The sequence below is a fragment of the Glycine max genome, chromosome 7 (genome assembly GCF_000004515.6).
Source record: "Glycine max cultivar Williams 82 chromosome 7, Glycine_max_v4.0, whole genome shotgun sequence".
Lineage (NCBI taxonomy): Eukaryota > Viridiplantae > Streptophyta > Magnoliopsida > Fabales > Fabaceae > Glycine > Glycine max.
Genome location: NC_038243.2, coordinates 42,976,020 through 43,000,142, shown reverse-complemented (window position 1 = coordinate 43,000,142; position 24,123 = coordinate 42,976,020). Strand labels below are relative to the sequence as shown.

Here is a 24,123-nt window from a genome sequence, read left to right as displayed (position 1 = left end):
TAATGGAACAATGATTGTTAAAATGATTTTCAAAGTAGACAGTTGCACGGATGTTGCATTACTGATATTAGACATGAAAAGTAATGGTGTTGATTTCTTTTCATTTATTTGCTACATTATCTAATTACTTTTCGAATATAATTGTTTTTAACTCTGCAAAAAAATTTTTATTTTTATTTCCTTTTTTTATTATAACGAGAGGATTAATTAGAACATGATATATATCAGAAAATAAAGACCGCTATATAGTTGGTAACTGAGCCTCTTAATTAATTACTTATTAGAATTTGATTCATAGTCATGTAGTATATATATAAGAAAAAGACTTCACTGAAATTTTTACACTTCATACTAATAAAAAGATTATCTTTAATTTTTTTAAAGAAAAAATTAGTCTTTTTTTGTTGAGAAATATAATATCCTTAATGCATGAAAAATAATACTACAAGGGAATGACTAGGCATAAATTAAAAGTTTTGGGTTCTTTAATTAATTGATTATCTTTGGCACCGACTGTACGCGAAGCCCTAGCCAACAAGATCTTTTTGTGACTAGATGGATCATAGTCTTTCTTTTAAAAGAAGAGGCTAATATGGAAAGACATATACATCTGTGAAGGATGTTGATGATACGAGCAAGTATCTTTGTTCAGAGTAGTATTTTGTCTCTGACTAGCTTTACTATATATTGGGACAAATCACAAAGGAAGGCTTGATAGATGAATGTATAAACATAATACATGTGTAGTACTGGAGGAAGCATTCCGTTTATCGTGGAGTATAGTCCTTTATGATTTCCTGTCACATGAGATTAAACAATTGTAACAACATGTTTTAAAAATAGGTTGTTTTGTCACTAAGGATAGATAGATATATGTTCTATACGATCGAATAACTTTATCATAGACAAAATAAAGGGGCAAAATCCAAAAAAGTAATCGTGAATCTGATGTGGCTTATCAAGAAACCTCAACTTGGAAATGTTTTTGGATATATTGGGAATCAAAATTATGGGAGGCTGGCAGTTGTGCATGGTTGTGGGTAGAAAGAATGCATGCCACCTCATGGTCTACGTCATGAATTACCTTCAATGAATTTAATTTGGTTGTTCTTTCCGTGAGTATTTGATATAAGTACTTACGTTGATTACTTCACTTTTAACATAAACTTCTAGAGAAGAATATTATACCAGACAAATTCAAGAATAATTTGAGCGAAAATTTCAAGTTAATTACAAAGAATTTTTATAAATTACGAACTAAATTGACAGAAGAGATATATACCAGCTATAAGAGTGTCAACGGTGGCCCAATGGGATTCAAAAGGAATTCGAGAGAAAATGACAGACTAGGAAAGACACCAACAAATTAAATCTTTGTCATGAGAAGGAAATATAGAACTTTGGTCTGTGTATACGTCTGCATCATAGGACCGTGTGGCACAAGGAGGAGGTAGCAAATTGAAGCACAGTCAAGATCATGGTGTTGGGTTACTGAGTATGTATGCCCTAAAGGACTACAACTTTAATGCCTCAACTTTGATTAGGTTGGGTCAGATTGGATTCTAGCTAGCGTTAAATGTATATTATCAGTTTAATGTGAGTAAATAAAAAAGTTAATTAATGTGGTATAAGTCATTCTTTTATTGGATATGTGATTTTTAAGCCATGAAGTTTTTATGTTTAATAAGTTAGCCTTTTGGTTAGGCTTTTCCTTATCAGTTTGATTAGTAATATTTATGATGTTCGCTCTTCTAAGCATATTTCTCCTTTTTACTATAAATTAGATTGACACAAACCTAATTAGAAATCAGTCTAACATTTATGTTGATGCTTACATAATTTTTAAATCTAATAGAATTTGTCTAAACTTTTGTAGGAGTAAAACTCAACTTTGTGGTGTTTTAAAGTCATCGAACTACTAATTGGTGCCTAAAAAATAAAATGGAAATCTCCACAAAACTAAAGGAACCAAATTTTGCATAGGTCATGAAGACAATTGAATTTCAATGGGCAGTTAAAATACAGTAATTGGATAATAATTGATGCTACCTCTGTACCGATAATTAATTGTTAGACTGAGTTTTGAGTTTTGTGCTAAGATAGATTATAGGTTTAAATTCAGACGATAGGAGTCTTTATCGATCTTCTAAATCTTCTAGCTAGGACAAGTTTAGAGCTTCAGTTTGGACAGATAATTATAGATATCCATGCCATAATAACTTCTAAATTTGTCAGATCTACCTAAAATTTTTAGTGTACGTACAAATTGAAAGAAAGTTGCCTAAGAAATATTATTTACATTTGCACATACATGAGTGTGAGCGCGTCGCACAAGCATACAAAACATTTTTCCTGTATAACCAGAAAGAAAGTTCTAACAAAAAAAAAAAACGAGAGAGAAAGTTGGGTAAGAATATCATTTACTCGTACACACATACATAAGTGTAAGTGTACGAGCGAGCACACATACATAATTTTATATGTATGGTTCATGTATTTAAAAGTGTGACTGTGCGAGGGGTAAAAACAATCATTAATTTTTATTTTTATTATTTAGTAGTATTTAAGATTGGTTAACTTCACACTCTCACCTGATATTGTAAAAGAAAAAGAAAAAAAACTCAACTGATATATATTTTCCCTTTATTTACATTCATACACAAACACATATAGTCACACAGGACCTTCGTATAGTCATTTCTAAAATTCAAACATAGGGACTTGGGTTTGAAAGTGAGAAAGTTTATTATTCTCCGTTATCATCGAAATCCCTCCGACACAAATTATAGTAATATAAATTGAAGGCTGGCAATGTGCATCGTCAAAACTAGTTAGGCAAGCGAAACATTTTTACGGCGAAAGTATAAATTAGCATATAGTATAATAGTTAGGCAACAAAAACAAAAAACTAATGCTTGGAAAACCTTCCCCCCTACAAATATATACTTGTGTGTCCTAATGCTATTCAGCAATGTTATTATCACACCAATTAACGACCAGAATTAATTGAAATCAATTCCTTTCATCTTTGGTCCCTACACCCACTACATGTTCCCCACAAACCATATGAACACTTTTGGAAAAGCGTATACTATTTATTTGAGCATCTTCTTTCTACTTGAAGAAATTGATTCCATAACCATTCAAGTCCAAATTATACACTCGCCCCCCACCCTCCCTCTCCTCTCATATAGTTTTCTTCACCACTTTATGATACAATTTTATTGAAATAGCCCCACTAGTCGCTGACCAATTAAGGAGAGCTTGATTTGCTAGATATATAGCACATTTTCATTCCCTCAACGTAATTTTTTTTATGCACAGTAATAATACACAAACATTTTATTATTTTAAATACTCCACTGACACCTTTTTTTTTTATCTCTTTTTTCCTATCACATTATAAATCTTATCCCTCTCTAGATTCAATGGTTGAGATATATATATATATATATATATATATATATATATATATATATATATATAGTTTCTGGTAAGCACCAAGCAGCAAGTGAATGTGTTTTATACTCAATATTACTGTATGTCTGTATGTACTTTTTCTTTAACTGACTTGTTATTTTATTTATTATGCTGTTCTAGAAGAAGTCATTCACCGCCAAACAAAACAGAGATTCTGAAGGCGTGGGGTTAGAATACTTAGAGTACGCAAATGGAAAAGTGAATGAGGATTCCCCCAATCCGATTATGATAATTGATGAAATGAATAACCTAGGCCCCCACCCTCTTCCCAAACACCCTGTCCCCAAATACACCTTTCGCTTAGGACTCTTCCTCCCTGGGTCCTACCTTAGCTGTATTCACGTCCAAACACAAACACCGCGCCCACTATTTATATATTAATTAATGATTACAAATATTTTCTTATTTTAAACATTCTTATCAATATTTCTCATTTTTTCTTTTTCTTTTTTTTCACATTATAAATTTTATTATATTTATATTTTTTTTCTTTTTCTTCTTTCTTCATAAGTATCTCGTAGTAGAATGATTGTTCATCAAACATTTTTTTTTTTTATATATCTTCCATTCTCCCCCATATACCCTTCATATATATGGGGTACATAACAAATAAAATAATTCCACCGTGAAACTTTCTCATCCTCACACCTATATATACATTACACACCATATTCTCCCCCTACAAACCTCCAAATAAAACACACACTCACACACTCTTCAAAATCTTCATCATATCTTGTTGTGTAGTAATATTAATTAAGAATGTCTGGGGTTTGGGTTTTCAAGAACGGTGTGGTGAGGCTGGTGGAGAACCCTGGGGGTGAGGCAGTGGAGGGAAGCCGTGGAGGAAGAAGGAAGGTGCTTGTTCATAGAGCAAGCAATGAGGTTATCACCTCTTATGCGGTGTTAGAGCAAAAACTGTATTCACTTGGGTGGGAGCGTTACTATGACGACGCTGATCTTCTTCAATTCCACAAACGCTCCACCGTGCACCTTATTTCCCTGCCGAGAGATTTCAACAAGTTCAAGCCCATGCACATGTATGACATAGTGGTGAAGAACAAGAACGCTTTTGAAGTTAGGGACATGTAGGGTAGGGTAGGGAAGAGACAAGACAACATACATATAGGGACCAAACAAACAACCCCTTGCAAGGCCTTCGGCCAGGGCACCCTGCGTGCTACTACTGTCCAGTGTCAGTGTTTGTGACTTTGTGTACTACTACTCATGATTCCTTTAATTGTCCCTTTTCATTTTCATTAGTTAGCTTCGTCCATGTGTTGGTTTTTGAATGTCTGATTTTGGACTTGTGGCCATGGAGAGGGTGGAAGTCTGTGTCCATTTCATTGTGACATTGACTAGGGTATTTAATTGGACTGTCTAGGTGAGTGTGAGTTTATTTTCTGATTATAAATTAATGTTTATGTTTAGGTATATATAGGTAGGGTCTGATTCGTGATTAATTTGTGAGGACTGGGTGTCATTTACGTGTGTTCTGTTGTAAAATTTTAGTCATTCTGCAATAATATAAATTTTTGAGTTTTTTCTCTATTGCACTGCTAAATATTCACGCTGAAGGCATTTATAATTTTCATCAGAATTGAACGATATACACACATTTCCCTTGTAAGAAGTTCATTTTATTCATTTGGATATCTTCTACCATGTTATTTGCGCCAATATACATACAAAAATGATGTATAGAACCCTCATGCTAGCTAGTAGACAAAGAGAGCACATAAAAAGTGTATATATATAATCAATGGTATAATGTGATAAAAAAAAGAGATAAAAAGAAATAATGAACGTTAATGAATTGTTTGCACTGTTGTTCAATTATAATTATTGATATATAACAGATTTAGCTGATAAGCTAATATGATGACTCTGATTCTGGGTGACCTTTTGATCCTGCATGATCGATCACATACGATGATGAGTAAAATTGACGGATGTTTATGCACACTCGTGTGCCAATCTAGTTTCTAGTTTCTGTAAGGAAAAGCACAAGCGAATTTCCCTCTTCAATAGATAAATAAAAAGCATAAGCCATTCACTAGATGAAGAGAGAGATGAAATAAAATAAAATAAAAAGAATAATGTTTTGTGACACCCTAACTTACATCCAAAATAGATAGAAATAGAAGAAAAAGAAGTGTGAAATATATGATAAGTGATGTGATCATATGATCTGATAAGAAGAAAAAATAGAAAGAAAATCATTTTTGTTTTAAAATGAATGTTTATATCATTGAAGTGTATATATTAAGGCTTAACACTTAAGTAATGTGATACAACACAAAGAAGAAGAAAAAATAAAATAATATTATACAAATATACGATTTAAGAACAAATATTTTATGCATAGTCAGTGCAAAATGATTTAGTTTACAAAATAAGAATGTACAAATTTATATAAAAAATAAAATATTTAAAATCATAAAATATACGCTTAAATAATTTAAATAAATTAAAATTTGAAAAATTTAGGAATGGTATATAGTTATATACTTATGTCAACCACATAAAAACTCATTTTAATTTAACATGTATGGATGAATAATTTAAGCACGAATAGTTTTGAGTTATATGCAGAAATTACATATTTGTAGAGAAAATATAAAATAAATAAAAAAATTATAAATTGTTGCCCTTACGATAGCTACGAAGAGGAGCGATTCTCGCTCGTGCATGGATGATAAGAGATAGAGATGGCCGAAATTTAGATCACGTGTGACTAGATTCGATTGTTGACAATTTGACTTTTCTTTGTTTTCTTAAAGAGTAAACACCAACTTTTTACAGCCGGACACGTGTCTATAAACCGGACTCAGGTGAAGGATTTTGTAATTTATTCAGCGTAGTGAAATAATCTATTTAATTTTTTATCTTAATTTTTTAGTTTAATTTGATCTTTTATTTAAAAATAAATAAATTTAAATGTTTATTTTTTATTCAGTTTAATCATAATTTTTTAAAAAAATTATTTTGATTATTTATTTTAGTTTTCTTTCAGTTAGCTTAATTTTTCAATCTATTTGAGAATGACATTGTTAATTGTTTAAAAATAGATTCTTTTTAAAAAAAATAAAGTGGAGGGAAAGGGAAAAATAAATTAAAAAATTATTTTTAAATAATTAATTACGTCAATCTTAAATAAACTGAAAAATAAAAAAATAAAAAATACTAACATTAAGGACCAAATAATTTTTTAAAAGAAATTAAAGATTAAATTGAGCAACAAATAAAATAAAATATCAAATTAAATTTTTTAAAAGATAAATAATTAAATTGAAAAAAAATAAAATATCAAATAAGTCATTTAGCTAAAAAAAAATATTATATTTAACATTGGATTTACTTATAATTATTTTTTCATTTAATCTTTATTTTATATGTGCACGTTTTAAAAATATTCCTAAAACACTTTTAATTATTCATTTTTATGTTTAAAAAACGCTTTCTTTTTTGCGATTCTTTTTTCTTCTTCGTCTTTATAATTGCGGTAAGTGGTGTCCAACCTAACCCGCACGAGACTATACCTCTCAGAAATTTCCATAACCAAGTTTAAATTTAGTGAGTTCCTATTCATACACTTTATTTTTTGTGTGTACTATATTCATACAGATTTTATTCGTTCACTATAAAACTAATTCCTTCCCTTGGGTTCACTTTAATTCTTTTTTTTTTTCATCTTTTTTTTATTACTTTTTTCAACGCGGGATATTAGAAATAGTTTTGGACCTCATACCACAATATTAGTCTTTTATTTGTTTTATCCATTAAATATCATTTTTTAAAAATTTCCATAATATCCCATCTTTTATTTAGTTCTTTTGAATATTATTAAAAAAAATTAAGAAAGGAAGCTAGATAAAAATTCAAAGTATTTGTAAAAACCAAAAAGTAAACAAAAGCAATAGGTAGCAGACAAAGAATAAAAAATCCTAACATAAAAACTATATGGGAAAGAAGAAAAAAAATTGTGAAAATTGATTTATAACTTTTTAAAAACGAAAAATGAAATAAAAGTATTATAATATTTAAATGACGTGCAGTATCTGCCGTTCTGGATTTAAACGGCAACGATATTCCATTTTATTGAGATGTGAGTTTCATATATATATGCATGAAGGTCAACAGGATTGAGTAATATATCTACGTGGTTTTTACTTTTATCCCAAACGTATAAAGAACGGGACAGATTTTCTGTTTGTCTTCTATATGGTACGTGTTTAGCTTTTGTGACTTTCCATGTCCCTTTGCACATCCAATTCAAGTTTCGCTTTTTTCTTCTTCATTTTATTGTTTCAGGAAGTTCCCCTCACGGGGCGAGGCAAACATGTGTAATGTCATAAACTTTCTTATTATTTGAAAAGAGGAGAAGAAAATAAATAGATAAAATAAGAGTCCAAGAGAAACTTGTCCCAGAGCTAGTTAGTTGCTAGTACTGAAATGTGATTAAGATGCAATCTTATCACCAAATACTTGCAGGACAAGAAAATAAATAGATAAAATAACTCATTTATTCATCAATTAAAATGAATTTGTTTATCTCATTTTTCAAAAAAACTAAAGTGCATGACTTGATTTTAATTTATGGAAAAGTTTGATTCATTTTATTTTTTTCTATAAATATTTGTTAAATACTTTACCTGAACAAAAACAATTTCAATGTTTCGTGTGTAAACTGTTTTTTTTATATAACAAATGTGACCTTATATAAGCACAATAAAAGCCCAGTAAAAAAAACTCAATAAAAGTGAATGACGAATCGACATCTATATTTCTGACCCTTTAGAGGGGGCCATCTAGTACACACGTGACATTTTTTATTACCATTTTCTTCTATTGAGCATACTTACATTTTTGTTAGTTAAGGAGCCTGAATTGGTCTTCTTTCTTCTTCTTCTTCTTCTTCTTCTTTTTTTCTAGTATATGGTATGAACGAATAAGTTTTATAAAACTGTGGGAAACAGAAAGGTGAAGGTTTAATATTGTGGTTAGAGGTTGAACCCCTTCAAAGTAGATCTTCTGAAACGTTAGACACACAATACACAAATCGTGTAGGCTTGACAATGTCATTATTTATTTGTTGCTTCGCCTAGGTAAACTACGCATCCACAAATTAACAACAAATTTCTTAGAATTTTCATAAATGGATGCTTTAAAGACTGAAGAGAAGACGAAAAATCCAGATTTAGGGGGATCAAATTAATTGTTTAAACGAGAGGCTAAGTTAATAACATTTTTCTATATTTAAAATAAAGAAGAAAAGAGAAGCAAATTACAACTATATTGTTTGACAAGACCAAACAGTCCAGCATATGATACATTACAAATACACCCGATCTCCTTTCTCTTAAGAATTTCCAAGAATATCGTATATGATTATCAACAAATAAAGAAGGTAGGAAACTTTTTCTCCAGTTGCCAAACTCCCCCCTTCTAAGCAGATTCTTGCTAAAGCTTTTAAGAAATTGCTCTTTAAACATCATTTAAATACCTATCCATAAACTTTCATTTGTTTCTAGTTTGCGCAGTTGAATCCATGGCAAACAGAAAGCCAGATAACCAGGACCAAAAGCAACAAAATTCCAAGAACAACCAATTTGATTTTCATGTTCTGATACCACATCTTCCGACGGACATGAGTTCCTTGCTTTTTGAATTCCTGGGCCTGAAAATTTGGAGATCCTTCAGCCTAGAAAACATAAGATTCCAAATGATAGCTGTCAAACCTTATCCAACTTACTTGTGAGTGCAAAGTCTCTGTCTTGTCCGCCAGAATAGTTAGATTTTCTCCTCTATCAATGGCCTGAAAGTATTTATAGCAAAACCAAAGTTGGCACATGTATTACACTGTCAGACTGTCTTGTTTAACATTTTGCAATCAATGCATCTAGCTAAGGCAACTCAGTAGAACGATGTTAATGCAAACAGGACAATATAAGGAAAATGTCTACAGTGATAAAGAATTTAACAGGTTATGATTTAGTCACTGAAAATCTTAAAGGTGAAATGAAAATTTAAGTATTGCCAAACTGTGATTCAAAATCTTCACTGACAATAGTTACAGGGAGGAAAAGGGGCAAGTATAGAAGCATATTGCTTGGCCAGGTATTTCTATTGTGCTCTAAAATTTCAACTTGAGAAATATTCTGAAAGAATTATGAGGAGGCAGACAGAGCCTTTATGATTTTTTCCTAAGTCCTAACCACTCACCAAAAGTTGCAATAAAGCAATCAAATGAGTAATATAGCAATCCTCAAATCCATATTTTCCCTCTCCATTGATCATTTATTTCAAATAAAACGGGCAATATAATTAACAATGGATTAAAGATTAGACCAGGATGCATAAGACAACAGCACAGGGAAATGACTACAAATGAAACTAAGATATCCCGGTGCTAGAGGCTCTCGCTTTGTGAAAGTATGGAGGAGGATAATTGCACACAATCTTTCCCTTGCATATGCAAAGAGGCTGTATCTGGATTTGAGCCCATGACCAACCGGTCACAAAGGCACAACCTTATTGTTGCTCCAAAACTCTCCCTCAGCCTATGACCAACCAGTCACAAAGGCAGAACTTTACCCATTGCGCGAAGGCTTGCCCTTGGGGAAATGACTGAAGATCTGAAAAATATCCCATGTCTTACTCTAAAACATGAACATACCTTATCAATGTTCTCTAACATAATACTTTTAACTTCTGAAACTTGAGCCTTCACTTTTATTAGCTTTTCAATCTCTTCAGCATGGTCTATGATATACTTCATGTGCTCTTTCATAACTGGTCTGCAAATGAGCATCTGTATTATTTACCTTTTTTATACAAGTTCTTTTCTATTCAAGCATTGAATTATCAGTGAACATCATGAGTGACTAGGAAAGAAATAACTCAAGAAGGATACCCAAACTCCTTGTTGAGACTTTTGGCAACAGCCGTGTCTGCCTTTCCACCACCATATCTTTTCTTAAAGTCCGCTTTTACACGTTCAAGGAAAGCAATAGAGATTTGTTTGCTAACAGATTCCTTGGCAACAACACAGTAAGCTGCAATTCACATTAATCCCAGATGTAAAACATTAAGAAGACAAAAATCCACATCAGAGTGCAACTCAATGTTTCAGTAAGCCTGAGTGTTACAACAAAGGCGCAGCAACAGAACACTTTATATTTTTATTTTCTTTTTATCCAAACCCGCAACTCAATAAACCAGTTCAAATCACAAGGAAATACATAAAAATAAGTATAGTGACCTCATAAATTTTTTCCTTAAAAACTTGAGTTCCAAATATCGGGTCAGGTTACAATTGGAAGTAGAGAGTTTGATTCAGAAACCATGAGAAGTCCAACATATAAAAGGTTGCATGGTTGGTTAAACTAATAAGGAGTTAGGCACAAACATTTGGAACTGATAGCAGTTGCTTCATCCGTCATGGTCATGCAAAGACCAATGCGTTTCTATGGCAGCCTAAGTCCAACCCAAGAAACATTCACAAAATGTTTGTCCCATACTTGTTCTCTAATTGAACCAGGAGAACCCAAATTCCGTTTCTCACCATTCATTTGTTCATGTCAAGTGTCAACATTGAAATGAAAAAAAAAAATAACAAAACTTTGGAAGGAACCCCAAATAGTAAAGAAAACCCACTAAGGAAAACCAATTCAAAAGCCCAAAAAAAAGAAAAGAAAAGAGAAATATGTGTGCCAATTAGATGTGACAGAGTAGATCCAGCACTTAAACTGGGGAAGATGCAGCAAAAGAGATCGGCAATACCGTAACCGTCTTCGACGAGAAAATTGAAGGTGTGGTGGTCGCAATTGTAGGTGAACTTGTTATTGGAAGAGGGTAGTTTCTGGAGGCACTGAGCTGCAATTGCAGGGAAGTTCCCAGTGAACTCGGTGTACTCGGCTAACACCATCGTCCCCCGAGCCACGAAGCTATATATAAACGATTCCTGACTCATTGCTCTCTCTGCAACTCGCAACTCGGAACTCGGAAGCAGAGAGAGAGAGAGAGAGCTTTTAGTCTACTTGCTTGAGTTGCTTTATATCAGCAACTTGGCCGCGTTTGGTTTCTTCTTTTTCTTCGTTTGAAAGTAAGAAATCAATTAATTTACTCTTTTCCATGGTACTTTATTAATTGTTGGAGAATACAATGGCTGGCTGATAGGCGTTTCTCATCTGAAAATATAATTAGTTTTATCCGTATGAATTAATTTGAGAAAATTTATAATAATTCATCGATCAAGTAAATTAGATCTCTTCACATCCGAAAATATAATAAGTATTAATAAATTGAATTATTTTTTAGCTGGAATTATTGACTGGCTTTGACCGTGTTTCAAAAGAAATCTATCTATAATGGACGTTCAACAGCACTACAGGGATTATAAGATTTTTAATCACGAGTTCAGACTATTAAACTTTTTAATAAAATGTATATAATAGTAATTAAGTAAAAGTAGCAGGGAACTGGGGGAGAGTTTGGTGTTTGCTTTATTACTTTTCCCCCGGTTTTGTTGATTTGATTGGATTTGTTCCTTACTTAACCACACTGCCTCTTAATATTGGATTCGGATCCTGTCATAAGAATTTTTAAAATTTAGATCTATATATTTAAAGAACAATTCTAGAAAATTGCTTTCCTCGATTAGTATCAGTGTGTTTAGCAGAAGGAAATAGAAAAGATCCCACATAAATTTCATACTATTTATAATTTTCTTTACTTTAAATATTTTTTTTTTTATTTTCATCATCTTAATCGAACATAGTCTATCATATAATACTTAAGTTCAACCTTTAACAAAAATACTATTTAATTAGATTTTGCTTATTTTTCTTCTAAATGAACTTTGGATTAATAAGATATTTTTTTTTTTGGATTAACCGAAGGGTTAACAGAAAAAAAAAACACATTGTACATGTATGTATTTTTTTAAAATATATAACTCCTCTTTCTACAGAGTGTTGTTTTCTTAAACCCTAGCAAGTAGCAAAGCACTTGAATTGATTTTGAAAATTTTGATTTTAAGTAGATTAATACTAGTTTTTGAAAAAAATATATTAAAAGAATCAAGTAATTTGAAAATAATATCTACACATTTCAATTAGAATAACATTTATAGGATAGAATTTGAGTAACAACAAACAAAAAATCTGACAAAATAAATAAAGTAAAATATGGACGGTAAAAATAATAGAGAAAAAAAAAACAAAAACATATTATTACGAGAAATCTATCAACAGTATCTTAAAAGACAATAATTAAAAATAACACTTTATCAACATAAATCTTTCAATAGTGACCTTAAGGTCATAATTAAATACAGTCTACAAAAGAATCTGTTAGCAACCAGGTTCACGAAGAAGAAGATAACACTCATGAAGATGCTTCTGTTGTGCCCACGAGACCCGCACGTGCTATAACTAAGCCTAGATACTTACAGGATTATGTTAGTTAGCTACTCATGCATTCACGAGTTAACTCACACATACACTCCCGAGTCAACTCACACATTCACGAGTTACACATGCATGCATGCATGCTTCTTACCCATTAAAGCACGTGCTGATAAAGCTGTTAGGAGTTTGTTAGATCTTTGCATTCCGTTACACGCTTGTATCTCAGCAATATATAGGTGCTGAATATTCCATAATAAGGATAAGAACAAGCTTCCAAAATTTAGTTCCAGGAGGACCCTACCTCGAATAAGGGAACCCTATCTCTCTCCTCACTTCTCTTCCCTCCCTCTAACTCCGCCGTGAATGTAACAAGTGGTCCGACCTGCCGCCGCCATCGCCATGGCTGACCACGGGACCAGGAAGACGACCACGGACCGCTTAGAAGATGCGATCGCGCGCCTCACCAATAGCCAAGCCAACCTCAACGAACGCTACACCAACATCTCCGATAAGGTAGACTCTATACTGGATCACCTACGGTTACGCGACGAGCACCAGAACCAGACCTCCGTCAGCAACACCAACGGCCATCGCAACACAGTCAAACTCGATATCCCTCGTTTTGACGGCCGTGATCCCATGGGCTGGATATTCAAGATGAACCAGCTCTTCCAGTACCAGCACACACCGGAGGAGGAACGTATCACCGTGGCTTCCCTGTACCTTGACGGCGCCGCCCTCAGCTGGTACCAGTGGATGTTTACCAATGGTTTGATCACTTCATGGCAAGGCTTCCTTCAAGCTTTAGAGTCACGATTTGCACCAACTTTCTATGATGATCCAAAAGGCGCGCTATTCAAATTGGTTCAACGCGGATCTGTGAATGAATACTTAACAGAATTTGAACGTTTGGCTAATCGTGTGGTAGGTCTCCCCCCACCCTTCCTATTAAGCTGCTTTATTTCAGGTCTAGTCCCGGAGCTCCGACGAGAGGTACTCGCTCTCCAACCTATATCTCTCCTTCAGGCCACCGCGCTCGCGAAGTTACAAGAGGATAAACTCCGCGATAGAAGACCTCCACCACAGCGTTCTTCTCATCCTTCACCGTCACCATCCTCCTCTATCCCAAACACGAAACCAAAACCTCCGTACGTGCAGCGGACACCGGAAGAAATGGCGTTCCGTCGAGAGAGAGGTCTATGCTACAATTGCGATGACAAGTGGAGTTCCAATCACCGCTGCAAGGGACGCATCCTGCTCTTCGTTGCCGACGATATCACTCAGGATTCCGGTGAACCAGGCTCCACCGAGCCTAGCCTCGTATCAGAAGAAAATTCAGCTAATCCTATTGGCGTGCTAGATCCATCTCCTCCCCATGTCAGCCTCCACGCCATGTCTGGTTTACCTTCATCAAAAACTTTTCGTGTGTATGGTTCCATCCGGAATGCGCGTATCACTGTGCTCATAGATAGTGGGAGCACCCATAATTTTCTCCAACCAAGGGTTGCACACTTCCTCCATCTTCCTATCGAGGACACCCAGCCCCTCCGCGTCCTTGTTGGGAATGGGTCCACATTGGACTGTAACAAGCGCTGCCCCAACACTCCTCTACACATTCAAGGTCACTCGTTTTCGATCACCTTCCACCTCCTTGAGATCAGCGGAGCGGATGCGGTGCTTGGCATTGAGTGGCTGAAGCAATTCGGCCAAGTTACGACCGATTATACCTCCTTCATGATGCGATTCAATCACTTGGGCCAGGAGGTTTCCTTACGGGCTGATGTCGCTACGGGCCCAGAACCGGCTTCCGCAGCACAAGTCAAACGCATGCTTCACACGGGATCAACTTCAGCCTTGTTCCATTTACGTATCATACCCACTAACCCCATAGACGAGACCACTACTCATCTTCCCCATTCACTCGAATCAATAACGAAGCTCATCCTCCGTTATGATCAGTTGTTCCAACCTCCCAAAAGCTTACCACCTTCACGTGAGGTGAACCACCGTATCACTCTCTTGCCGTCCACAGCCCCGGTGAACGTTCGTCCATACCGGTACCCTCATTTTCAGAAGGCTGAGATCGAAAGACAAATCGCAGAGCTGCTCTCCGCTGGCCTCGTACGACCAAGTACGAGCCCGTACTCATCTCCAATCCTTCTAGTGAAGAAGAAGGATGGAACCTGGCGCCTATGTGTTGACTATAGGTCCCTCAACGCGATCACGGTTCGCGATAGATTCCCGATACCTACTATCGACGAACTGCTGGACGAACTAGGGCACGCCTCATGGTTCACCAAGCTCGATTTGAGGCAAGGATTTCACCAAATCCTCATGAATGACGCTGATGTTGAGAAAACGACGTTTAGAACTCACCATGGGCACTACGAGTACCTCGTTATGCCTTTTGGATTGTGTAACGCACCCTCTACGTTCCAAGCCGCGATGAATCGCCTCCTTGCTCCGTTCTTACGTCGTTTCGCCGCTGTATTCTTCGACGATATACTCGTCTACAGCAGCTCCCTTTCATCCCATGTCCAACACCTTGACCTGATCCTTCAAGCCTTGCTACGCAATGAGTTCTACTTGAAACGCACCAAGTGTCTCTTTGCCCAGAGGGAACTCGAGTATCTTGGTCATGTTGTTTCGGGTAGCGGAGTCACCCCGGAACCCTCCAAGATCCAAGCAATCGCGCAATGGCCCACCCCCACCACACCCAAAGAACTTCGAGCATTCCTTGGATTAACTGGGTTTTATCGAAAATTTGTGCGCCACTATGCAGCTATCGCGTCTCCTTTAACAAGCTTATTATGCAAGGACGCATTTGAGTGGTCCCTCGAATCACAAGAAGCTTTCGATACCCTCAAATCCGCTATGATCAACACCCCAGTTCTGGCCCTTCCCAATTTCCATGAACCATTTGTCGTCGAGACGGATGCTTCAGGCACTGCCATGGGGGCTGTGCTCTCTCAGCAAGGGCACCCATTAGCGTTCTTCAGCAAGAACTTCAACCCTCGCCTCCTTAATGCGTCAACCTATGTGAGGGAACTCCATGCTATCACATCCGCAGTGCGTAAATGGAGGCAATATCTCCTCGACAGCTCCTTCACGATCCTCACCGATCACAAGAGTCTTCGCGAGCTTATGACTCAGGTGATTCAAACGCCAGAACAACACTATTACCTTTCCAAATTGCTTGGGTTTGATTACACAATTCAATACAAAACGGGAGCCACCAACGTTGTGGCTGATGCACTCTCTCGCAGACCACCGGAACCAGGCGAGTTGCTGATCTTATCAGTGCCCCAATTCGACTTCCTGCGCGATATCCACCAAGCTCTTGTCAGTGATCCTGAATTTCAGTCGTTATTAACTCGTGTTCAAGAGAACCCTTCAGCCTATCCTCAATATCGGATCCATAACGGGTTCTTGTTATTCAATAATCGTATATGGCTGAATAAAACCAACCCGTACATCACGACCCTCCTCTCGGAATTTCACGCAACCCCGTTAGGTGGTCATTTTGGGGTAGCCAAGACTTTGCACCGCCTCGAAGCAAGCTTCTTCTGGCAAGGACAGAAGCAAGACGTTCAGAAGCATATCAGGGAGTGCAAGGTGTGTCAACAAAGTAAAACGAGCACCCATCGGCCGGCGGGCTTGCTACAACCGCTGCCAGCTCCGGTTGGGGTGTGGGAGGATATCTCTATGGACTTCGTCACTCACCTCCCACCGTCAAGCGGTTTCACCGTCATTATGGTTGTTGTTGATAGGTATTCCAAGGGGGTGCATCTCGGAGCGCTGCCTACGGGATTTTCGGCCTTCAAGGTCGCCATGCTCTTCGTGGAAATCGTCTGCAAGCACCATGGTTTCCCCAAGAGTATTGTTTCCGATAGGGACCCCGTGTTCCTAAGCGCTTTTTGGAGAGAATTATTCCGGCTTAGTGGCACCCATCTGCGCTTAAGCACGGCGTATCATCCACAGTCGGATGGCCAAACCGAAGTGGTGAATCGCGTCCTTGAGCAGTACCTCCGGTGTTTCGTTAACTCACAACCTTCCTCGTGGTTCCGCTATCTAGCACTCGCTGAGTGGTGTTACAACACCTCGCTGCATTCGAGCTCCGGTTTGACCCCGTTCGAGGTTATCTATGGGAAACCCCCACCCACGATACCTCAATATATTCCGGGCTTCACCAATAATGAAGCTGTGGCGTCCCTGGTCCAGTCTCGACAAGATATCCATACCAAACTGCAGAAGCAGCTGAAGAAAGCTCAAGCTTCAATGAAGAAATATGCAGATGCTCATCGGGATGATGTGACCTTTAACGAAGGCCAATGGGTCTATGTGAAGCTTCGACCCACCCGCCAACGCTCCGCCACGGGACCACACCACCCCAAGCTATCAAAACGGTACTTCGGGCCCTTCAAAATTCTCGCGAAGGTGGGAGAAGTTGCTTATCGACTAGCCCTCCCGGCGGAGGCACGCATCCACCCCGTCTTCCACTGCTCACTGTTACGCCGTCATCATGGACCTTCCCCGTCTTCCACTGAACCCTGGAACTTAGAGATAGTTGGTCAGAGACCCAAGCAACGACCCCTCTGCATCTTGGATAGGAGGCTTGACACTTCCACTTACCCCCCGACGAAACTCGTTCTCGTCCAATGGGTTGGCCAACCCCCGGAGGACACTTCCTGGGAATCATGGCTTGAGCTACAAGAAGCCTACCACCTTGAGGACAAGGTGGTTTTCGAGGACGACGGTATTGTTAGCAACCAGGTTCACGAAGAAGAAGATAACACTCATGAAGATGCTTCTGTTGTGCCCACGAGACCCGCACGTGCTATAACTAAGCCTAGATACTTACAGGATTATGTTAGTTAGCTACTCATGCATTCACGAGTTAACTCACACATACACTCCCGAGTCAACTCACACATTCACGAGTTACACATGCATGCATGCATGCTTCTTACCCATTAAAGCACGTGCTGATAAAGCTGTTAGGAGTTTGTTAGATCTTTGCATTCCGTTACACGCTTGTATCTCAGCAATATATAGGTGCTGAATATTCCATAATAAGGATAAGAACAAGCTTCCAAAATTTAGTTCCAGGAGGACCCTACCTCGAATAAGGGAACCCTATCTCTCTCCTCACTTCTCTTCCCTCCCTCTAACTCCGCCGTGAACGTAACAGAATCTTACAAAGATAATAATGTATCTTTTTCTTCAGTAATGCAAGCAATGTAATACTACTTTTCAGACACCTAAATAAGCTTATTTTCTCTTAATTGGAAGCAAACACATCTAGTGAGTGTTCTTGTATCCTCCATGTTCCCTTATTATGTTACGTTTTCTTTGGATAGTACAATAAAATTACTCAATGTACTGGCTAAAGGTGATTTCAATTAAAATTGAAAGCCAAAAATTCTTTCCAGCTGTGAGAATTGGTTAACGCAATTGGGAGCCAAATGTTTTCAATTTTCATTCGACTAAAAATTCTGGTGGCTTTTATGATGGTCTAAATATTTCCAGGACCACAAGTAGAAAACAAAATCATGTACTTTGGTTATTTATGATATAATCCTCAATAGTTTTTAATTTTACAATAAGTCCTCTTTTGTGTGAGTTTTCCATCAGTTTTAACTTAGCACCTGGCCTCCTCATAGAACGTGTAAATCTTCAATTCGTGGAATGATGAACTCGTCTCTCTCTCTTTTTTTAATTAGTTACACAAATCTCTCTGAAATTTTATAAAATTATACAAACATCCCTTGCTTTTTTAACATTCAGATTAGCCTTCCCTCAGAAGAGTCCAATGTAATATACAAGAAAGTGTCACTATATGTTTCTAATAAATAATTGAGGTGAGACCAGTGTAGGAATAGATAAATACAGAAGCTCTTTGTGTAATTATTATTATTATAGGACTTTTTGTTTTGTTGTGCATTAAATTTGGGAGATGGATATCATTTGTGTCAGTGATCAACTTGCTTTAGACAGTCCATAAAAAATGTTGATTATGTATGTGATGAGATTATGTTTTGTTTTTCATTCATGGCAGTGACTTTTTTTGGGTGTGTTATATATATGGCAGCGACTATATGATATGAATCACTTGTAAGCTGTAACATGTATTTGGACGTGTTCATGTTTCCCAAATTTATCCTTAGAAGGCACAAATGGAATTGTATAGAAAATAATGATTATTGGGTTAACGTTGTTGTTTCTTAAATTTAAGTTTGACCTTTAAAAAAATAGATTATAAATTAATGTAACGATATTATAAATTGTGTATTAAAAATTAAATTAAAGTAATATTTGATTTCTACACCTTTCATCTAATTCAATTTAATTAATTATCATTTAAATTATTCAAAATATTGTTTATATACTTTAAATGTTATAAAATGAACAAATATATTTTTATTTACAATATAATTCTGAGTGAAAATATTTTTATATACATGCTATAGAATTTTTGTTGTTTGTTTTTCTAATTAAGTTTTAATTATTATCAAATATTCATATCTAAATAAAAATAAAAATAAAAATTATATCGATGTTATTGCAAAAAAAATTGTGTTAGCACGTATAGTTATATTACATAATTATTTCATTAGATGAAATATCATGTTGGCTTGTACTTTGATATTATTTCACCAAGAAATTAGCTAAAATTGTTGGAAGTGTCTTTTGAGAAGAAGAAAAAATTATTTAAAATTATTTGGTACGTTAGACACATTTTTACTGATTTAGTTTTTTTTTAATTACCTCTATTAAAATTAGAATTAATTGAATAAATTAACTTTTTTTTTCAACAAGTAGTACATAATGCCTTGTAAAATCCATATGTACTCAGACAAATTATAATTAGTATTTTTATGTATTATAATTAAAATCATAAACAATATCACCAATTCATAAGAATTATTTTAAAAAATTTATTACAAAATTAAAAATATTTGTAAACATGTGTGGCTTCACAACTATTTGTAAAAATAGTTGTAAAGATATCTCGTGCATGGCATGGCATGGCATGAGTCAAACATTAACTCCTTTGAATAATAACATTTCATTATGATGATTTATTTTTATATTATAAATTAGAATACATAATTTAGAAATGGGACTTATTTTTTACACTTTTAATTAGATTTTGTTAATATTTTCTTTTTATGTATATTATTCTTGCTACTAATAAAAAAATATCCCGATCATTTTAAATTATTTTCGTTTTATCTTTGTATATTTAATTTTCTTAATTATATGTCATTTTCAATCTATTTTTGTTATCTATATCTCTTTTTTAAATATGATTTTTTTAAAATTGTCAATAATTAAAAATAAATTTACGTTATAATTTAAATTATTCATTGAAAATTCAAAATATAATTTATATATTTATTTAATATTTTTTCATTATGATACTTTATATATTAAAAAACATTTACTCATCATAATTTTTGTAACCCTTGTATACATATAAAAACTTTGGATTTTTTTTTCTCCAAAGGTCTTTTTTATTTAAATAGGTCCCACATGTTTTAAATGGTAATTTTCTCACTCATCTTTCTAGATCCTTAGATTTTCATAGTACTTCAGAAGGCCTCGTTTTCTCTACTTCATATAGAGTCTTTTACCCACATTATGTGTATCCATTTGTCTTTTTTATTTTAATTTACTTGTTGTAATGCCCATTCTCTCATAGCTCTTGCTTTCGTTGTCTCTCTGCACTTTCGCTGGCTTTGCTCTCAACTATGATCTCTCTCTAAGGCTTTTGGTCTCACATGGATATCTATCTCCATCATAAGTTTCTTATGTTGTGATCACCTCTAGTGCAAATGGGGTGGGTCGATGGTGTGATTCCATTCCGTTGGAGTAGCCATGCCTCACGCAAGATCCGCTCCATGTACCTCTACGGCCCAGAATACAACTCCAGCGCCAAACTCGCCCTTCAGCTCTTCCTCCTCATGGCGCGTCCCGCGTGGGACTTCTCCCAGTTGCCCCAATTCTTCAACCTCACCTCCCTCCCTCCCAGCCTCGCGTCCGCCGCAGCATAAGGAGCGAGTGCGAGAACGCCACCTCCTCCTCGGATTCCTCGTACGACACGCTGTGCGAGATTGTGGATTGCTCCAACGGGGTCTGCGAGCACGACCCTGTTCGGTTCATGCGGCCAATGCTTTCGGCTAGTTTCTGCTTGCAGCCTCCCGGGGACACGACCACGCGCCGGTCCACGTTCGACGCGGTACTCGCGGGGTGCATACCGGTTTTCTTCGAGGAGCTTTCGGCGAAGGCTCAGTATGGGTGGCATTTGCCGGAGGCGGAGTTTGAGGAGCTGTCTGTGTTTATACCGAAGGAGGAGGTGGTGTTCAGAGGGATGAGGATTTTGGATGTGTTGCAACAGATACCGAGAGGTAGGGTTAGGAGAATGAGGGAGAGGGTTTTGGAGTTGATGCCGAGTGTCTTTTACAGGAAGCATAATAGTTCCCCGGGTCTCAAAACTAAGAAGGATGCGGTTGATTTGGCCATTGATGGTACATTGGATAAGATTTGATCCAGGCTTCGAGATATTCATCTTGATTTTGTTATGTGATCATAGTTTTTTTTTTTTTTTTGGTTTCTTTCTTTAATCGTTGTGCTCCTTTATTCTAAGTTAGACATTTAAGGTAGAGCATGTCTTTTTTTTTTTTTTTTGTTTAATAATCTATGGAACTTCACACGAAAGCACCAAATTGTGACAGCGTATCTAGTAATTATTTCTGTCACCGGCATTTGGTTGTCTTTGTACATGATAAGGAATAGGTGTATGAGTGTATCTGCAATCTTGTCAAGTAGCTTCTCTGGATCAGCTTCAATTGATGATCTACAAGGCTTTTATTTTGATTCTGTATTTGTACATTGTATATCGTATGATGATTCTCGGGAATTGAATTGTTAATCCAGTTTATTATTGTGATCCTTTTGACTTTGAACAGAAATCTCTTATTAGAAAGTTGAGAGGAAGATTAGGCATGCTCTTGGGGTTTCATGTTATCTTTCTCTTCTGTGATTTAGAAGGTGAACGTTAGCCTTGAGAATTAGTGAAATACAAATTCAGTTTTGGATGTAGGGATTAAGGCACTTGTTTACAAATAAATTGTTGTATTATTGTGGAACTGAAGCATTTGCTGTAGTCTTCTATTCTGTTCTGTTGATCTGCTGCATTGTTTCTGTTGCAATGAAATCTATTTTGAGAGGCTGAGGTGCTGATTGCTGACATTTAACCCTTTCTTCTATTCAACTATGAGTGAGTTTAAGTTTAACTGTTGTCTGCAAAATGGCAAGGTTGCATTTCATGTTCAGGGAACAAGAATATTACGTAAATTACCTTTCATCTTATGTCCTTTTCTTTCGAGTTACAAGTGACGATTCATAAACTCTGTTTAGGGCCCCTGTTCCGAGCCCGTATCACTCCACACAACGCCTCATTCTGTCTGAGAATTTTGACCCAGAACGAATCCATCATGATGAAAGCACATTAAGACTATTGGTAGATAAATCGATTTCAATTGATTACTTTTAAACATTCTGTCTGAGAATGCATGATGATTACTTTTAAACAGTTGTGGAAGACTATTGGTAAATAAATCGATTTCAATTGATTAATCTCGTCTTTTGATGAATTTACCTTCTCATGCGCACCTCCAGCCCCAGGTGCAGCCTTTTTGTGGTCCATTAAGATGCATGAAGGCAATTTACTGTTGTCAGGCTCTGAACTCTGAAGGCAATTAGCAGCAGCCTGGTTTAAGGGTGTTAAGATTTAACTAATTTCTAGTTTTAAAAAATTTGGGTATCCTGGAATTATTGTTGTATTCTAGCTAATTTTACAGATTGTGTATAACTGGTAGATCATCATACCGGAATGATAGAGCATAAGGAATCACATGGATTTTGGAAGAGGAAAATTGCAAGAGACCTGGGTTCAATGCCTTTATAAATGTCATAATAAGTCATCTCATGGTGTTATTACACTGTTGAAATAGGGTAGTTTATTTTATTATCAGGCCAGGTTCTCCTAAATACGTAGTAGTTCAGTATTATCGTATGACAATGATAACAGAGATCAGTAAATTCTGTATGAAATTAAAATCTTGGAGTACTTGGATAAGATTTTCTACTGAGAACAGCAAACAACCGAAAATACAGAATGTGAAGAGATTTCAGCAACGGAGAATAGAAAGAAAAAAAAAAAAACACTGATTCTCTCCAACATTCGTACCTAGTCTTAAAACACTCGAGATTGGGGGATTTTTTTTGTCAACCAATTTATGTGTAAATCGAGATACAAACTGGGTCGCAACATGTAGTTTGTATTTGGGGTTAGGAGTAGGAGGTAGACTTATTCGAACTAAACCTTACCAATACCACTAGGCGAATCCTATTATTCCCTAAACAAAGAGTCAACCATCTATGGGGTGAATGAAATCAGCGGATTGATTTGTTGCTTAACTTATTGGGCAAATAAGATTGAATTTATTGTTCACTTTACAATAAGTATGTTTTGTTTGGACACGGATCTCCTTCAATTATTAAAAATTGGAGAGTGTCCAGTTAAATGATCGTAGATTGTAGGATTAAAATTAATAATTCAGATCTATTCAACAAAAACTCACGTACAACACCTTCCATGTTTCATGATTTCGTTTATTTTTCCCTTTACTCAAATTCATTCCCGGCATAACCTTTACCATTTGGACCTTCACTTTGGGTTGTTCTAGCTAGGCCGGTATGGCATCTCCGTCTCCAATCCAAGCAAACAGAATCTCAATACAATTCAAGGTTTTTTTTCTTTCTAATTTTCTCAGCAAACAAAAGTGGGGCTTGTTTCCTTCGATGCCCTTTTCCAACTCCAAGCTTTCACGCCTAACAAACCCCATTGCACAAATATACTAATCATCAAAGTCCAAGGAAACAAGCCTCACTTTTGTTTGGTGAGACAATTAGAAAAAACAAAAGTCCCTGAATTGTATTGAGATTCTGTTTGCTAGAATGACCAAAAGTGATGGTCCAAATGGTAAAGGCTATGTTGGGAATTAGTTTGAGTAAAGGGAAAAAGAAAAGAAATCATGGGACATGGAGGGTGTTGCGCAAGTTTTTGTTAAATATATTTGAATCGTTAATTTTAATATTACGGTATACGTTCATTTAAATGGACATTCTCCAAATTTTAACAATTGGAGAGGATCCGTATTCA

General features: G+C 36.0%; 3 protein-coding genes across 3 annotated transcripts; 2 read left to right on the top strand and 1 right to left on the bottom strand.

The window, feature by feature from the left end:
* Positions 1-4,150: 4,150 nt before the first annotated feature.
* LOC100782856 (flowering-promoting factor 1-like protein 3) lies at positions 4,151-5,023 on the top strand. The gene has a single exon (XM_003529523.5). It carries the CDS (start codon positions 4,243-4,245, stop codon positions 4,570-4,572), a length of 330 nt encoding a protein of 109 aa, XP_003529571.1. The 5' UTR covers positions 4,151-4,242; the 3' UTR covers positions 4,573-5,023.
* A 3,692-nt stretch (positions 5,024-8,715) lies between these two features.
* Positions 8,716-11,553, bottom strand: LOC100781950 (vesicle-associated membrane protein-like protein). The gene is made up of 5 exons (NM_001255448.2): positions 11,266-11,553; positions 10,397-10,538; positions 10,160-10,280; positions 9,236-9,298; positions 8,716-9,160 (listed from the first exon to the last, which is right to left on the bottom strand). The coding sequence occupies exons 1-5, from the start codon at positions 11,453-11,455 to the stop codon at positions 9,011-9,013; spliced, it is 666 nt and encodes a 221-aa protein (NP_001242377.2). The 5' UTR covers positions 11,456-11,553; the 3' UTR covers positions 8,716-9,010.
* Positions 11,554-20,523: 8,970 nt separating this feature from the next.
* Positions 20,524-21,846, top strand: LOC106794270 (probable xyloglucan galactosyltransferase GT19). The gene has a single exon (XM_014778227.3). It carries the CDS (start codon positions 21,058-21,060, stop codon positions 21,442-21,444), a length of 387 nt encoding a protein of 128 aa, XP_014633713.1. The 5' UTR covers positions 20,524-21,057; the 3' UTR covers positions 21,445-21,846.
* Positions 21,847-24,123: the final 2,277 nt, after the last annotated feature.

What these genes read in the sequence shown, in the direction of transcription:
- LOC100781950 (NM_001255448.2), bottom strand. Translation starts at nt 11,455, where the DNA reads ATGAGTCAGGAATCGTTTATATATAGCTTCGTGGCTCGGGGGACGATG. An exon ending in TCTCGTCGAAGACGGTTACG is followed by an intron (nt 10,539 to 11,265) that starts GTATTGCCGATC and finishes TGTGAATTGCAG; the next exon opens with CTTACTGTGTTGTTGCCAAG. An exon ending in CAGAGACTTTGCACTCACAA is followed by an intron (nt 9,161 to 9,235) that starts GTAAGTTGGATA and finishes CCAAATTTTCAG; the next exon opens with GCCCAGGAATTCAAAAAGCA.
- LOC106794270 (XM_014778227.3), top strand. Translation starts at nt 21,058, where the DNA reads ATGCGGCCAATGCTTTCGGCTAGTTTCTGCTTGCAGCCTCCCGGGGAC.
- LOC100782856 (XM_003529523.5), top strand. Translation starts at nt 4,243, where the DNA reads ATGTCTGGGGTTTGGGTTTTCAAGAACGGTGTGGTGAGGCTGGTGGAG.